Source organism: Hyaena hyaena, unplaced genomic scaffold, assembly GCF_003009895.1.
Source record: "Hyaena hyaena isolate Hyena2069 unplaced genomic scaffold, ASM300989v1 scaffold_245, whole genome shotgun sequence".
NCBI lineage: Eukaryota > Metazoa > Chordata > Mammalia > Carnivora > Hyaenidae > Hyaena > Hyaena hyaena.
The window spans coordinates 1,715,964-1,732,554 of NW_024080878.1; the positions used below are offsets into that span (position 1 = coordinate 1,715,964).

The 16,591-nt window shown below is 37.0% G+C and overlaps 1 protein-coding gene across 2 annotated transcripts in view; it reads right to left on the reverse strand.

The window, feature by feature from the left end:
• SBF2 (SET binding factor 2) overlaps window positions 1-16,591 on the reverse strand; it is a 521,490-nt gene that overhangs the window by 30,454 nt on the left and 474,445 nt on the right. The window contains exons 28-31 of one of the 2 annotated variants that reach the window (XM_039244607.1): window positions 15,708-15,848; window positions 14,733-14,828; window positions 6,233-6,417; window positions 707-883 (exon numbers count right to left, since the gene is read on the reverse strand). In XM_039244607.1, the coding sequence (XP_039100538.1) occupies window positions 707-883; window positions 6,233-6,417; window positions 14,733-14,828; window positions 15,708-15,848 (599 nt within the window). The remainder of the gene's footprint in view (window positions 1-706; window positions 884-6,232; window positions 6,418-14,732; window positions 14,829-15,707; window positions 15,849-16,591) is intronic. The other variant, XM_039244608.1, reaches the window with a different exon arrangement.

Sequence of the window (16,591 nt, forward strand, 5' to 3'; positions counted from 1 at the left end):
TGAAGGGTATATTGCAGAGATGCTCTTGGCCAAATGTTTGCATAAGTGTATAAAATATGCATGTCATAAGTACCTTTCTTATGTGGTTTGGAAGAAAATGTGGGTTATATGTGCTGGCATACCTATTTCTCCTTAATTTCTCAATAAGAGTTTAATTAAAAACATCCCAAGCTTGATTTAGCTGAAGAAAGGATATGTGTTTTTTCCTAAACTTGAGATAGGCTTTAGGGCATCCAATATCACTTTGGTGGCTGGTTTGAGGGTGAATCTAAAATCTAGAGACATGGAAAAGGCAGAGACACATGAAAGGTGAGAAAGTAAGAGGGAAAGGCTCTTGGAGCCATCTAGAAATCAAATTATGTACTGGATCCTCAGTCTGCGACAAAAGAGCAAGAGTCCTACAAATATCTGTTGATTAAATTTATTGCATATCAAAAGTTTCCATCTAACAATAAAGATCTTCTCCTTAGCATCCTATGAAGACTAAGTTTTCAATTATAGAGAGACTGAAAACCTGGGGATGAAGAATTCTACCCCCTCATCTTCTATATCACATGTTTCCTGGCACTGAAAAGCCTTTATGGTGCAGACAATAGGGGGAGAATGTCAGGTAGTGGGGGTACACTTTCTTCTCAAATATCAATTCTGTATATCCACTTAGACTTCTCTTTCCTTGAGTTATAAGACATGCTCCTCCAGACATTACCTGTGGGAACCACTCAGAGTCTCCCAGGGCTTTCAGGAAGGTCACTTCTGAGTCAGTAGGGATGGTGCTTGGAACACAAGCCCTCATCAATTTTTTAAAACTGGCTTTTACTTGTCGGATGTCATGAAATTCAACAGGAACAAACTCACAATTTAAAGCAAATTCTAACTTGAAGTTCTGTGGGCGAAGATGCAGAGAATTAGGCATATGAAGTGCTATAGGTAAAAGAGCACTGTTTTTAATTGCAATACTTGAAGATGTACAGTTAGTTGAGGCCAAGTAGCTGCAGAGGTTGGGGAGGTCAAGAAAGTCAATCTTGTGGCTAATGTGTCAGTGTTACTGGAAAGAGCCATTCAGTAAGGTCTTGTGGTTTGACTTGGCTTGCTGTCATTCTGAGAATCTGGAGAGACTACTGGTAGGCTGGAACCTGCTGGAACTTATAACACCAAATATAAGCCAATTATAAGGCCATGAACCTGGAGTCTAAAGAGGAACCAATGACACGTGGACAGCATGATTAATCCAAAAGTAAGTCTTCCAAGATATACACTGTAATGAAAAGGTAATATACTGTTGAGGTTTCAGAACTCTACAAATTAAAGTTTGTGAACATATACATATTTGTTTCTTATTATGTAAGTAAAATATAGTCATTGTAAAAGTAAAAAAAAAAAGTAGAGATAAACATTGAGAAGGCAATAAAAATCACCATCTCATTGCCCTAAGATTATTAACATTGTAGTTACTCTTTTAAATTGAATAATGTAAAATTTTACATGTAGTAAAATCTGAAAGGCTTTCTGACTTCTAGCTTTGGGACGATATTTTTTTTCACTCAATATGACACATGTATCAATCTATATTTATTTGAATACTTTTATCATTTACATATTTAATCCATATGGAATTTATTCCATGTGAGGTTGCATTTGTAATTTATAAATGCTAAACTGATGGCCCTTTGACCTATTTTGTTTTGATAATCTTGTTGCCTAGTTCTGAAGATTTAAAAACTCTCCACCTTCTCATGCCAAAGAATGAATTAGTTTTCTCATACTCTTTGCACTTTCTTCACATTCTACTCAAATTACTCTATTGTATTATTTTTTCTTATTTTTTTAATGTTTATTTATTTATTTTTGAGAGAGTAAGAGAGACAGAGAGAAAAGGCAAGAGCAAGAGAGAGAGATGGAGATCACAAGCAGGAGAGGGGCAGAGAAAGAGGGGGAGAGGTAGACACAGGATCCAAAACAGGCTCCAGGCTCTGAGCTGTGAGCAGAGTCCAATGTGAGCCTCAAATCTACAAACCGTGAGATCACATCTTGAGCTGAAGTTGGATGCTTAACCGACTGAGCCACCCAGGTGCCTTGGATTATTTGTTTTTCTAGGAATAAAACTGCTTTCAGGAGATTGAGTGTACAATGTGAATGTAATTAATACTACTATTTTAAAACACTATTTTTAAAAAAGGTCTATTAAAGTTTTAAAATAAAAAGCAAAAACTCCTCATTCTTTTTTTAAAATGACATTTCTAATATGAATTAAGAAAAAAATTTCTTTGTCTAAATAATTCCACTTTTAAAAAAGGAAGCTAGCCTAAAGAAATAATCTGAAACAAAGAAACAAAACCCTACTGAACTGTATCTCAATAAAAAAGTAAAAAAGTATAGGGGCACCTGGGTGGCTCAGCTGATTAAACATCTAATTCTTTTTTTTATGATGTTTCATAATTTATTTAATCATTGCTTTATTTTTTAGATATTAAGATTGCTTTATATTTTTAACTACTAATAAATAATGTGCAAAAACATCCTTGAATATAAATCTTTGTATGTGTCTTTGATTACTTTTTGGACTACCACTAAAGGTAACATGTTTTCACAGATTTTTAAACATTTTATTTTTTGAGAAATATATTTCTTTTTAAAAATATTTTATTATTTATTTTTTTTAAATATAGTTTATTGTGAAGTTGGTTTCCATATAACAGCCAGTGCTCATCCCAACAAGTCCCCTCCTCCATGCCCATCACCCATTTTCCCCTCTCCCCTAACCCCATCAACCCTGTTTGTTCTCAGTATTTAAGAGTCTCTTGTGGTTTGCCTCCCTCATTCTCCTTAACTATTTTTTCCCCTTCCCCTCCTCCATGGTCTTCTGTTGTTTCTCCCGATCCACATATGAGTGAAAATATATAGTATCTGTCCTTCTCTGCCTGACTTACTTCACTTAGCATAATACCCTCAAGTTCCATCCATGTTGCTACACATGGCCAGATTTCATTCTTTCTCAAGGCCATGTAGTATTCCATTGTATAGATAAACCACATCTTCTTACATCTTCTTGATCCATTCGTCAGTTGATAGACATTTAGGCTCTTTCCATGATCTGGCTATTGTTGAAAGTGCTGCTATGAACATTGGGGTACATGTGCCCCTATGCATCAGCACTCCTGTAGGCCTTGGGTAAATTTCTAACAGTGCTATTGCTGGGTCATAGGGGAGCCTGTATTGTATTGCAATACAATCCACACTGCATTGCAGATTGACTGCACCAGTTTACATTCCCACCAACGGTGTAGGAGGTTGTCAGTTTCTCCACATCCTTGCCATAATCATCCAATTCTTGATTTTGGCTTAGGTCATGATCTCACAGTTTGTCAGTGTAGAGACTGCTTCAGATTCTCTCTCTCCTCTCTCTCTCTGCTCCTCCCCTGCTCGTGTACAGGTGCTCTCTTTCTCAAAATAATCAACATTAAAAAAACCTAAAAAACGATATGCTTGCTAATGTTATTGGAATTTTACATATAGAAGATAAAGAAATGTAAACATCCAACAATATGGAATGCTATGTAGTGATTAAAATAATCCATATAATCCACTACCACATGATGTGAAAACATGTTCTTCTTCTTTTTTTTTAAATGTTTTATTTATTTCTGAGAGAGAGAGAGAGGCAGGCAGGGGAGGGTCAGAGAGAGAGAGGGAGACAGAATCCAAAGCAAGCTCCAGGCTCTGAGCTGTCAGCACAGAGCCCAACGTGGGGCTTGAACCCACGAACCGCGAGATCATGACCTAAGCGAAAGTCGGACGCTTAACCGACTAAGCGTCCCAGGCCCCCTGAAAACATGTTCTTGAGATAAAGAACTTAGTAGTATAACATGAGTTCTTTTCTATTCATTTTTAAAAAAAATGTATAATAGTTTGTTTACTTTCCAGTAAAACCAGGTTCCTTTCAATTTCTCAACTATACATAAGGTAGGTATGCTTATCTTATAAACCAGAAACTATCAACCATAGTGTTGATACACACTAGGTCATAATGAATTTGTTACTAACTATAGGTATTAAAGTATATAAACTGAAAAAGGTAAATAAGGGCAATTCAAATTTTTTATAATAAGCCACTCTACTTCTTTGCTTTTCTATATGTCTCCTTTGTGGGAAGAAGAAAGTACCAGGTTGCAACTAGCCAGCACCACGCTAGCCAGAATGTGGCACATGTCAGACAGGTAAGGACTACCCTCTACTGACACAATTCCAATAAATAAAAAGGAAAACTTGAATGGAATATAGAAAGATTCTAATAACTACTGTGCCAGAATGGTGGATTGTATGGTGTGCCAGAATTATGTATGTATGTATATGTATATTAAAGTTTATTTATTTATTTATTTAGAGAGAGTGAGTGGAGGAGGGACAGAGAGAGAGGGAGATAGAGGATCTGAAGCAGGCTCCATGCTGACAGCAAAGAGCTTGAAGCAGGGCTTGAACTCACAAATGGTAAGATCTTGACACTTAACCACTGAACCACCCAGGTGCCCCAGTGGAATTGTTTTTAAAATATAATACTTTATTGATAAAGGAAAGAAAAAGGGAGAGACAAATAGAATGATAGAGAGAAAGAGAGAAAGAGAGAAAGAGAAAGAAAGAAAGAAAGAAAGAAAGAAAGAAAGAAAGAAAGAAAGAAAAAGAAAGAAAGAAAAAAAATTTTAAAAGGCATGAAGGGAGAAAGAAAGAAAAAGAAAGGAAGGAGGAAGATGGGTGAGGGGTGGGGGGAGGGAAGGAGGAAAATGGGGATGAGTCCCAAGGAGTCAGTCTTTCTTACTCATATACGCATGATCATACAGCTAATCTGAGGACAGATGTGCAAAGGCAATGGCCGAAGTGAGAATTGAGGAGACAAACCTTGGAGAGTGATTCAGGTCATGAATAAGTGGTATGATGAAGTGTGGAAAGTCTGTGCTCTGGGAAACACACTGGTGCCAAAGAGGCTGTACAGGCAACCCTGGATTACTGTTGAAAAGTGTTCCAACTATTTTCTGGATATAAAGTTATCTGCTGTATCAGAAGACACATGTGCATACTTAAAAATTTAGCACTACCCAGCAGTTTCATGCCCTCTACCCTAAAGGTTGTGACTAAGTGATTGCAGCAGTCCTGGCAGTGGGAGAGGAGCTAGCAAAGCCAGCTTGCCATAGAAGAGATGACTCAGTCATTGGCATCTTGAGAACCAAGCGTGTGGGATCCTGCTCACAGTCTCTGTTCCACAGTTCAACTGAAGGTCTGTCTCTATTGCCCACTGTTAGCCCACTGACTGGAGCACTGGGCTAAACTCAGGGGATTTCTGAATTAACAAATACTTTCATTTCCCACAAACATATCAGTAGTAATGAAATCTATTTTGTAATGTGTGAATTGCAAAAATAAGCCCAAGGAATTGTTGCTTTCAGAGGTAGACACTATCTTTACAACTTATAGGACCTGAGCATAGTAAAGTTCGGTAGCACAATCACTTAAAAGTAAGAAAAGGGGAGCATCTGACTCTTGATTTTGGCTCAGGTCATGATTTCACAGTTCGTGAGGTTGGACTCTAGGCTGATAGTGCAGAGCCTGCTTGGGATTCTCTCTTTCCTTCTCTCTCTCTGCCCCTCCCCCACTCTTTCTCTCTCAAAATAAATAAATAAACATTTAAAAAACAAAAGTAAGAATAAAGTTGATTAGCATATTTTGAAATTTCGACATGTGTCTCTAGCCTTACAAAGTTAAAAAAAAAATTAACTTAGAAAATAATCTTGGCCTTCTCTTGTCTTCATATGCAGGGCCACAGCCTTCTTCTGTTTACTCTTCTACCCTCCTGTAGCTTTCTTTATCAATAGGGATCTACTTTGCTAGGGGCACAGATTTCTATGGAAGCTGAACTAAGACAATGGAAAAACACTGCCCAAATAAGCATTATTTCTTTTTTGAATGTACACTTCCTAATATTCCTGGTGTTTATGCTGATTTTTTCATGATTATGTGTAAGTAAGTATATTTTTGTGGCTAATAAATATGCATATATGCATATATCTCTAAAAAGTATATGCAGACATACATATGTATGAGCTAAAAATTTTTTTGAGATTATTAACTCCAGGTTAAGAATCTATGCTGTAAAATGAAATTTCTAGGAACACTGTTTAAGATAAATTTTATAGACTGCCTTTGTGTATCCATAAAGTTTCTAAGTGAGAAAAAGAAATCTTACCCTTAGTTGCGACTTTTCACCAAATATATAAAGGGCTGCTTGGCGTTTCAAGAGTTGGTTTTGCAGGTAGGTGCTGTTACTAAAGGAGGACGAGTGGTCCCTGCCTGCCAGCCGGGCACCAACATCAATGAAAGATGTTGGAGAACTGATGAGGCGAGTGCTAGAGCGAAGACTTGCCCATACACCTTCACAAAAGCCAAAATAATGGAGTGAGATAAATCTGATGTGGGAATGCCACTGAATAGGGAAAAAGATGTATGCTCTGTAGGGACAATTTTAGAGGTAATAGCAAGTTAATTCACCTAAGTAATCATGGATCATACTGGTCATTGGTTGTTTACTTTTGCAAATATAAGCATTATTCAATACAGCATTTCCAAATCACACAATCTTAGGGTTAGAGGGAGCTAAAAAGTCACCAAGCCAATCCTAGTTTTTGTATTTTGATATAAAGTCAGTATTTATAAGTAAATGCCGAGATCACAAATAGAAAGAGTGCACGGACACCAGGAAACAAAAAACGCGGGTAGAAGGCAACAATGTGAAAACATGGAGTGAATCAGTTTCTCAGGGTTTCATGAAAGAAGGAACACTCTTCTGCTTTAGTCAGTCAATGCAACAAGGAATCTAAGATTAAGTAATAAATTAGAACTTTACTAAATCTACTAAAATCAGAGGCTGGATCTAGAATATTTGTGTGTCATGCCCAAATGACATAATTTTAAACTAGTAAAGATACATTCTAGTCTTTTTGTCCCAGTATCCATGAAAAATAATGAGAAGTTATAAATTTAGTAATATGCATTTCACTGATACGTAGAAGGCTTTATTTAAAATTTATAGTCAAAAGCAGATGTCCTCTAAGGGAAAGGCCAAAGCTAAGTTACTAGAAGAATCTCATGTTATAAATGGACCTTAATTATATTAATTAGAAAAATTGTATTTCTACCTAATATTCAATATTGAAACACAAAGGCAAACACTAAGCCTCGAACATGACCAGCACTGTAGTAACTTCAAAACAACAGAGCCCCTTATAAATGCCCGTGGACTATGGTGCTCATGCTGGTGATAGGGTCATTGGGTATAGGACACTGTCACTGCTTCTTTACAGTGGGGTTCCTTCTCTAGACTTAGAAAGGCTCTTTAAGAAGTTTTAATATTTGCCAAATCAAGCCATGTTTCTAGGTGACTAAAAGTCACCATAATAATGCCTGTCTCATTTGCTTCTTTCTTTATAAGCATTTATAGGGTCAGGAGACCAGTTTCTAAGAAAAGGTTTTGTTTAATGGATTTGTTTTTCAGATTTTTGCTTAACATGGATGAATATATGGATTTCTATATAACTTATGAGTTTGTCTTAGATATTATGGCAAGTGTTTATAAATGGAATCACAGAGAAAATTCAGAATGTGGATGAAAATAAAGGACATAATTTGACAAACAAATGTAAAAAAAGTCACTTGTAACAAATATGCTTTCATATGAAGATGGTTAAAAAGAGTGACACATCAGGACAGATAGTACAGTACCTTGATTATGGACTCTTCCCTTAGTTGAAGATTTGGGATTTGACTGAGTAAAACATTTATCTCTGTACCCATGCACTGGTAAGTAAGATTAAAGACATAAGGAGGAATGAAATGTAGATAGCAGCAAACATCAGAGTAAATTGAGTACGAGAAGAATAGGTTATTTAATTTTTGAACTTGAGTTAACATAGGGGGAAAAATGTAAATATAATAAAAGTAGAAAATGTGATTAACAAATAAAAAGCTGCACAGTCACACAAAAAAGAACTGAGCGCCTGTTAAATGAAATTTCAGCACCTGATTATAAGTATTATAAGCACAATGAAATGGATAGCACAGCAGAGCGCCACTAACAAATTATACCAAATGGAATAAGCTTTTGAAGATTGTCATTTGGCAAGAAACAAATTTATATAATAAAATTAAGGCATTTAGAAGGGGGTAAATGTTAGGAATGCATTGGCCCTAGTATTTAAGGAGGCTGATTGTTTGGCAAATGCTATGTGTTGTACAACACGTTTGTTCTTTGAGCAAGGTCATCATATCAGGAATGAAGCTCTAGTAACCATTTGGAATAACTAAGGGCATATTTTGCAGTAAAGCATCAAGCATTGCCACACTACTTCTTTTTTCCTTGTCATTTTGAAATTACATTTATTTTTGTTAGTTATGAGCAACAAAAATTCATGATCTTGTGACAATACCCAATGCCACTAAAAAATACAGCTTGTGATGGTTGAAGTAATGACTTCTCCTAAAATCCCTACTTGCATCAAAATGATAGGCAGTATTAGAGATAACACTTTTGTAATTTGAGTAATATTGTTTTTTCCCCAACAGAAAAAAAGTGCTCCATGAGTAAGGCAAACTTTGCCTGGTACAAAAGCGGTGAGCAGTAGGTTACAGTTACATGATTTCCTGAGCAAAGGAACTGCTCAAGTCAATTAAGGAAAAACGATTCTGTATTTATTCAGGATTGAAAACTTTAACAGCAGTGTTATTAAGCTGTATATTGCAAAGCTGCATATGACATAATTTGGTAACAGAAAAGTCATTAGCAGTGGTTTTTCATTTTCTATCTCACTCCTTTGTAAGTAGAAAATGAAAGGCATTATTGGCTTTAGTGGCCAAAGGCATTCAGAAAGCCAAGGGTTGTGGAGGCGCTGGCTGACTGCACACAGGGAATTCTACTGCCAAGACAGAACAAAGGCCATGGGACAATGTGGTAAAGGCACAAGGCCTCCTGTGTGCTGGCTGCCTGCTCTCCTTTTTGCTAAGGTTTTGAGCTTCCTTACTGGAATATGGGACACTAAATGCTTATAGTGAAGTTCGAGTGGTTGGTTCTGGATTCTGAGATACTGTTCTCTGAACATATACCACTTTTGTATGTTAATCTCTCTGCCTGGAACTACTTCTCACACTTCTTTATCTGACAGACTACTTATCCCCTAGGAACAATGTGAATTCCTTGGAAGTGCATTCCTCACTGTCCCCAGAGTAGTAGAGAGCTCTACTTGAACTGTGATCACATTGCATTGTGATTATTAGTGCATTTTATTCTACTAGATTTTGTGCTCCAAAGGGTAGGGCCCTAATATTTATTCCTGTATCCATGCTGAAAGCCTAATAATATATAAGTACTAAACACATTTGTTGAGTATTTTCTTTTTGAAAATTGATACATCATGAGCTGCTGTGGTCCCTTTACCATATCTTCAACTCTGATTGTTTGCCCTGATTATTTGCTCTGATTAATAATAAAATTACAATTATAGAGGCTCATTAATGAAAAGCTGCCAAGTGTTTATCACATAGCAGAAAATCAGCAATGGAAAAATGGCCTGTATGGATATGGGGCCAGCAGAGGGCTTTGAGAACTGTAATCCCATGGGGCATTATGCTAGTGCTTTGGTGGTTAGGTCTATTTAGCTTCCTGAGTGATTCCTGTGTGTCAAATACTTGTCCTGACCATGTACCACTGGCCTGGAGTCACGTTTTTTTTCCAAGCCATAACGTCCCCACTTAGTGGTTTTAGTAATCAATTTACTAGGACAAGTCAGTATTTATTAAAAAGTGAGATTAGAATTTGAAAATACTATTTGCACTGCATGTGGTATAGATACTGTTTCATGAAACTTTTGTTTTAGTATATATACATTTTGCCTCGTGACAGTATTACCTGATATAATACTTATATACTGTAATATAATATAAAATGTATTTTTAACTATGAATCATGATCAAATAAGTTTATAGACTTAGAGCATTTGCCTTCTATCTCTTTGCCCTAGGCCTGTGAAGAACAACCAGGCTTAAGGCAATTTAAATGCAAATGTAGACTTTTTTTCTATTTCAGTGGAGTAGCAGGCAAGTATAGCTTAAAACAACAATAATCAGAACTAACATTTACTGAGATCCTATTATGAGCCAGTTACTAAGCTAAGTGCTTTACAGATATTTCATTTATTCCTCATACTCTAAAGCTAGACACTATTTATTATCTGCACTTTACAGATGAGGACCTGAGCATTAAGAGGTTTCTCAAATCGCTTAATATCACACATTAAGTGGTAGTGCTGTAGTCTGAATTTGAATGTGTTTTGTCATGTAAGGAACTGAGTGGCTCTGGGGCCATCTAGCAGGGGCTGGCTGAGGGGATCGCCTCAGGGAAAAATTGGTGCTGCTCACCTCACCCGTGGAAATGCACTGGTGTTCAAAGGAATGTTTCCTAAGCACTGGTATTGGTTCCCTCTACTCTATTCAGGCCAAGGAGGGGAGGAAAGATGGTTGGGTGGGATGTGGGGACGGGTACTGAATTCATCCATGTGCATCAGGTACAAGCTCTATTCAGTGAATGCTGTATTGAAATGGGCTGAACCAATCCCAGCACCAGTTATGCTGTTATTTGCTAAGTGATCTTGGCCAGGTCACTTCATTTCTCAGAGCCTCTTGAAATATATATCCTAGAGATTATTACAAAATATCACATGTGGAGAAACTGAAGGGCCATGGAAATGTAAAGGATGAAAAATTAAAAGGCTGCCTCCATGTGGCAACTTCTCAAATATACTGAGCTGCTATACTTTTGTATTTAAGAGGTAGTAGTGTTGATTTCCGCATGACATTTTTCTAGTCAACAAAATAATTTATCCAAGTTGTAAGTATATGCATTTTCCCCATGGGGCTCAAAAGTGATTTTAATTTAAAATGAAAAGAATGTGTGTGTGTGTTTTTAACATCCTCACTTTTCCTTAATTGGTTCTTGTGTGAAAAAGTTTGCTTCCCCTGCCTTAGGAACTCATCTACATGCACACAGAATGTAAAGTGATCACCCTGACTGAGAAAAGGGTAAAGGAGAAGGTGGAAGTCATTTAAACTCTGGCTCAACAGCAGGGTGAGAAAGGCACACAGTGAAAATAGCCTAAAGAAAAGACCAAGACCTAAGACTCTATGATGATGAAAGGAATGAAAAGACAGTATAGATACATAGAAAAAGGAGATAGTTAGGAGGATGGGCTCTTCCCATGCAGAATGGATAAGGAGCTTCTGAAGAAGTGGTGCCTTGCTATCTGGAAAAATGAAGAGACTCTCCTTGAGGGTGGGAAAAAGGAAATGAACTATTTGCAGGGTGTGCAAGCATCCACACATAGTTTAGCCCTGGCCCATATGAGTATGTGTCTGTCTGGCATGGTCATGTTAAGAGGGAAACTTTTAAAACTACCCAAATTGCTTGCCCAGTCCATTCTTACTATTCAATGTGAGGAAGAATGACACTGTTGGAAGAGACAAAGGAAGCAGCTCTAGGGATCAGAGAAGAAGCTGAAGGCACTGGGAAACAGAGTATCTCATCTTCCAGTTAACCACTGGGACCTTGGAAGATCTGGGAGGCTTTGGGATTGAAGAATTAAGAGATGGAAAAAAAGAATAAGATTTACATTTCTGGATCCTAGTTTAAGATATCAGAATGATGAGTATTTGGTTAGGAGCAAAAAACTGTCATGAGGAAACACACTAAGTTCACAATAATTTTCAGAAGAAAATATTTGGGAAGGGTGTCCAAAAAAATAATTATAACCTCATTATGTATAGAATAGGTGAGAAACAAATTAAATAGGAGATTTTGACCCTAAGAGGTAAATATAGCTTTTTAGGTACTTTTGAGAATAGCAAAGAATGAGCTCATGACTAGAATGTAACCACAAGTGGGGATCCCCTTGTATAAAAAAGGCTGAGTCTGAGGCCAGTATTTAAAAAGAGAAGATAATGTAGGTGAAATAAATTGGTGAATGTCCATGAGCCTTAGGTACTAACATAGATGAGACCATTTTGTATCTGAAATTTATATTACAAGTCATCTGGCCAAATGGAGGAATAAATTATGTGTTCTTGATGAAGTTGACAAAGGCAAAACTCAAGAGCAGAGCATGGAGAAACTATTGACCTGCGCTGCTGACCATATAAACTTTCACATGGTAAGCAAAGCAATAAGTGGAACTACAGCATTGGGACAAATTCTGATAGGAGCTCTTGGTAACAGAAATATCAGGCAGGAATTCCTGCCTATCTTCTAGCTCAAATTCACCAAGAAAGAAATCAGAAGAACGAGTCCCATATCTTAAACTTTAAAACAATGGTATTTAAAAATTCCTAAGAAAGCTATAAATGACTGTTATGGGTTAGACTGTATGCCTCCATCCCAATTCATATGTTGAGGTCCTAATCCCCAACGCCTCAGAATGTTGCCTCATTTGGAAATAGGGTTATTGCAGATGTAATTCATTAAGATGAAGTCATACTGGAGGGGGATGGAACCTTAATTCTATATGATCGGTGTCCTTATATAAAGGGAAAATCTGGAGACAGACACAGAGGGAGAACATCATGAAAAGATGAAGGCTGATACCTGGGTGATGCTTCTACAAGCTAAGGAATGCAAAAGATGGCTAGCTAGCTACCAAAAACAGAATCATGGAACAGATTCTGTCTCATTGCCCTTAGAAGGAACCAACCCTGACAACATTTTGATTTTGAACTTCTAGCTTCCAGAGAACCATGAGACAAATGTTGTTGAAGACAACCAGTTGGTGGCACTTTGTTACAGTAGCCCTGGAAACGGATACAATGACCTTTAGGCCCCAAACACTAATTCACAAGATGAGCGAAGAAGGTTGAAAGCTATTACGAAATCCTGTAATTACAGAACATTCTGATGAGGTACGAAAAAAGTACCTAAAGAACCAATATGACTGCCAGGAGACAGGCAGAGTAATCCAGTTTTTCAAAAGGGGAAAAAGTGAATTTTGTAAAAAAAAAAAAAAAAGTCTTCCTTTATGTTGATTCTGAACTAATTCTAGAATGGATGCTAGTGGATAATTTATGATTACTTCTGAAAAATCACTAATTCCTATAATGAGTCATGGTAAACTAATCATATAATCTTTTGTGATATAGTTAACACTTGGAAAGACTGGAAAATACTGAATTTAAAAGACAGGCAGAGATTTAGAAATATGGGTCAGGTGAGGTTTTTTAGTAGGACTTTGAACTGGTATATATTAATAGATCAATCTCTTTCTTCAGGGAAGCTCCTATAATATTTTGATGAAGACTTTTGCCCTTACCTCTGGCTGTTCAGTATTCTTAAACAAATTATATGACATAAGAGATCAAACTGATGCATGACAAGAGGCTTGGAAAAATTTCTAATACCAGAGGCAGACAGAATCAGGATCCAAAGTCTAAAATAATAGTTCATATAAAACAAGATGGAATTTTGTAGCTATAGTTCAAAGTACATTTAGGTTCAAAAGCCAACCCTCAAGGCTAGTACTGTACATTGTTAAGAACAACAGCACATTGGAAGAGATTTTAAGTGATATTAATCTCAGTGTGGGTCAACCTATTGATGGGGCCATCCTCATATCTGATGTAATCTTAGGCTGCATGAGTTCAAATCTGTGGAGAGTTCACGGAGTGACTAAGTTGGTAAGTAGTTGGTAAGTGGAATGAAGCTCTCAGAGTGAAAAGATAAGATCAGTTTTTAAATACAAAGGGCTGGTGTGTGGGAGATTAAGATTTAGAATTTTCTGACTGTAGAGGGCAGAACTAGGATCAATAATGTAAAGTTACATACAGGCAGATTTTTAGATCAACATGAGAAAGAATTTTCTAACAAATCTAGAGTTGTTTGCAAATGCAAGGGACTACTTTAGGAAGAAATGAGTTTCCTATTACTGATGATGTTCAAGCAGAACTTGGGTCATTCACTTGGTACATTTTCAACATTTTCAAGGGGATTAAGCATTGCATGGATGTGAGAGAAAAAGCCCAAGATTCTATAAATCCATTGTGAAATAGGAGGTTTTACAATCAAGATACTTGCTCTGGAATTACCTCCAAAAAGTAAAAGCATCTCACAATCTCCAGATACAAAAGTGGACCACCTTTGGGGCTACCAGAGCAAGTACAGGCCTTTCTTTATTTCCTTATGCCAGCAGCTAAAGCTCAAAAGGAAAAAAAGAGTAACCTGGATATCATTCTCTTCTGTTCCCTAAATTAGCATTTCAGAGAACAGGAATAAAAATTACAGGGATTGGGGAAGCACAACTCTTTGGGTCTGGAATTACTTCTTTCTAGCTGCTTATGCTTCTGTGATCAGCCTTTCTGCCCTGCAAACCTGAAGCATTGTGGAGTACTCACAGGGCTGACCATTTAGACATCCTCCCCTCACCTCCCACTGCTTCCAAAATCATCAATAGCTAAGATTTCAGCAATTATTATACCTCTTGTCCCATGAGGCTAAACTCTTCTGTCACAACATCAGTAACAAATTAGATCATTTATTTAGAAAAGGATAATTAAGAACAATTTGAACCATAATTAGTCGATTTAGAGTATCACTGTCTAGAGTAAAGTTTTCTGATTTTAAGGTTGTATCAGTGCTCAGTTATAAAATCAATCTTACTAACCTCCTCGAGCAAAGCTATTGGATGGGTTTACATCCAAATGTCCTGGCACTACCTGCTTAAGCACAGTGGACATTCTTGAAGTCCTCCTTTCAGTCCCTGAAAGTCAGCCAAAAAGAAGAACAAAAACCATGTCGTTCAGGTTAACATTACTCAAATGACAAAAAGTTATCTTCATGTGTAGCATGTCTAATTGCTGCCAAACATTGTATTTTTTAAGTACCCAAAGCTTTAATAGAGATAACAAGGCACTGTTACTATTTCCTCAGAGATACACACATTTGCAAGATTATAGAGAGTTAGGTTTGGCAAGTGCAATCAGAGAATTTAATGATAAATGAAGCAAGGCATGCATGGTGTTACTTTACAAGAAAAGCCACTTTCTGCTTATGTTGAGCTAAGTCAAATAGCTGATTAAGCCAAGGAGACCAACTTTTCAAGTCACATGCTCCTGTGTCTAACACATTAGGGTTACCTCTACATGAACCCTTTGGGGTTCCATCACATGATAACTGAAACAGAATATTAGTACAAGTCTTAATGGCTTCATCCAAATCTAATAAAAACAAACTGTACTACAAATCATAAAAGGTTGCAGAAATTTCAGGAATTTTAAACTTATACATGATGATTTACTACCTAAGCATTTAATAATCAGGTGTTCAACTTATACATTCAACTTTGTAATAATACTTAAAGTCTATGTAAAATAGATTGTAAGAAAAAAGAAATGACTTTGTTTATGTTCCCCACTCCTATTATTCTTTTAAAAAGAAAATAATTGAATCTCCACATTTGGTTACTGTTACTAGACATTAACAGTGGTATGTTGATTTTTAGGTAAAAGGGGCTAGTCCCACAGGGTAAAACTCTGAGGGGTTATAATGAAGGAACAGTATAAATAACTAAAGAGACTAAGCCAAGGAATGAATCTGACCTTTCGTAGTTGTCAAGAAGAAAAGTATTATCAAATCTTACCTGGAGACAGAGCAAGTGCTGGTCTGACAGTAAGGGTGTTATTGCCACTGAGTTTCTGTTGGACAGAAACTGCATTCAGTAAGGCCTGCAAGTATTTTTCTTGTTCTATGCTACTGGAAGATTCTAAAGAGGAGGTAGGAGCTATAAAAGAAAAAGGTAGTGAATAAAACAAACTGTCTCTATGTTAAGAGATCTACCTACTTAACTATCTTATTCTTTCTGTGTATCTTCAAATTACCACACCCAAATACAGAAACCAGCTCCATTTACAGCTGTAAACTGTTAAATGGCCATCCTCCTATGATATTGGTTTCACCACACCTACTTCTTGTTTGTCTCCTCATCCTCCCAGAAAGAGCCCAGGTCTGGACAACCAGCATAGGACTGTCCTTCCAAGAACTGGTGTAGTTATCCTGTCCATACTACTGTTTGGAAGCAGAGGATGGAATGGGTTCCCTAGGCATCCCAGAATGGCACCCGTATCAGTAGTTTTCTTCTAATTCTGCCACACAGACCTAACAGGGCACATGAACTTGTAGGAGTCTGTTGCAGGAAGAGTGGAAGAAGATGAGGAGAAGGTAGCAACAGCTACCGCCAGATTCCCTGGTTCTAAGAGAGGGGCAGAGAGGGAATGCCTCTGTGTATGCACAGAGGGAAACAAATGTGAGAACAATTCTGGGTTGGAGGGAGTCTAAGCTGGTTTGTATGGAGCAAAGAATCACTGAAATTGGCCCAGGCACTTTAAAGAGGCATCACGAGGGACTCATTAGAAGGACAAGAGATATTAACAAATTTTCTGACATCCTGAATAAAAAAATTAGCATAATTATATTTTATAAACTTTAAGATGACATTATTATATTTTATGAACTCTAGGTTGTCAT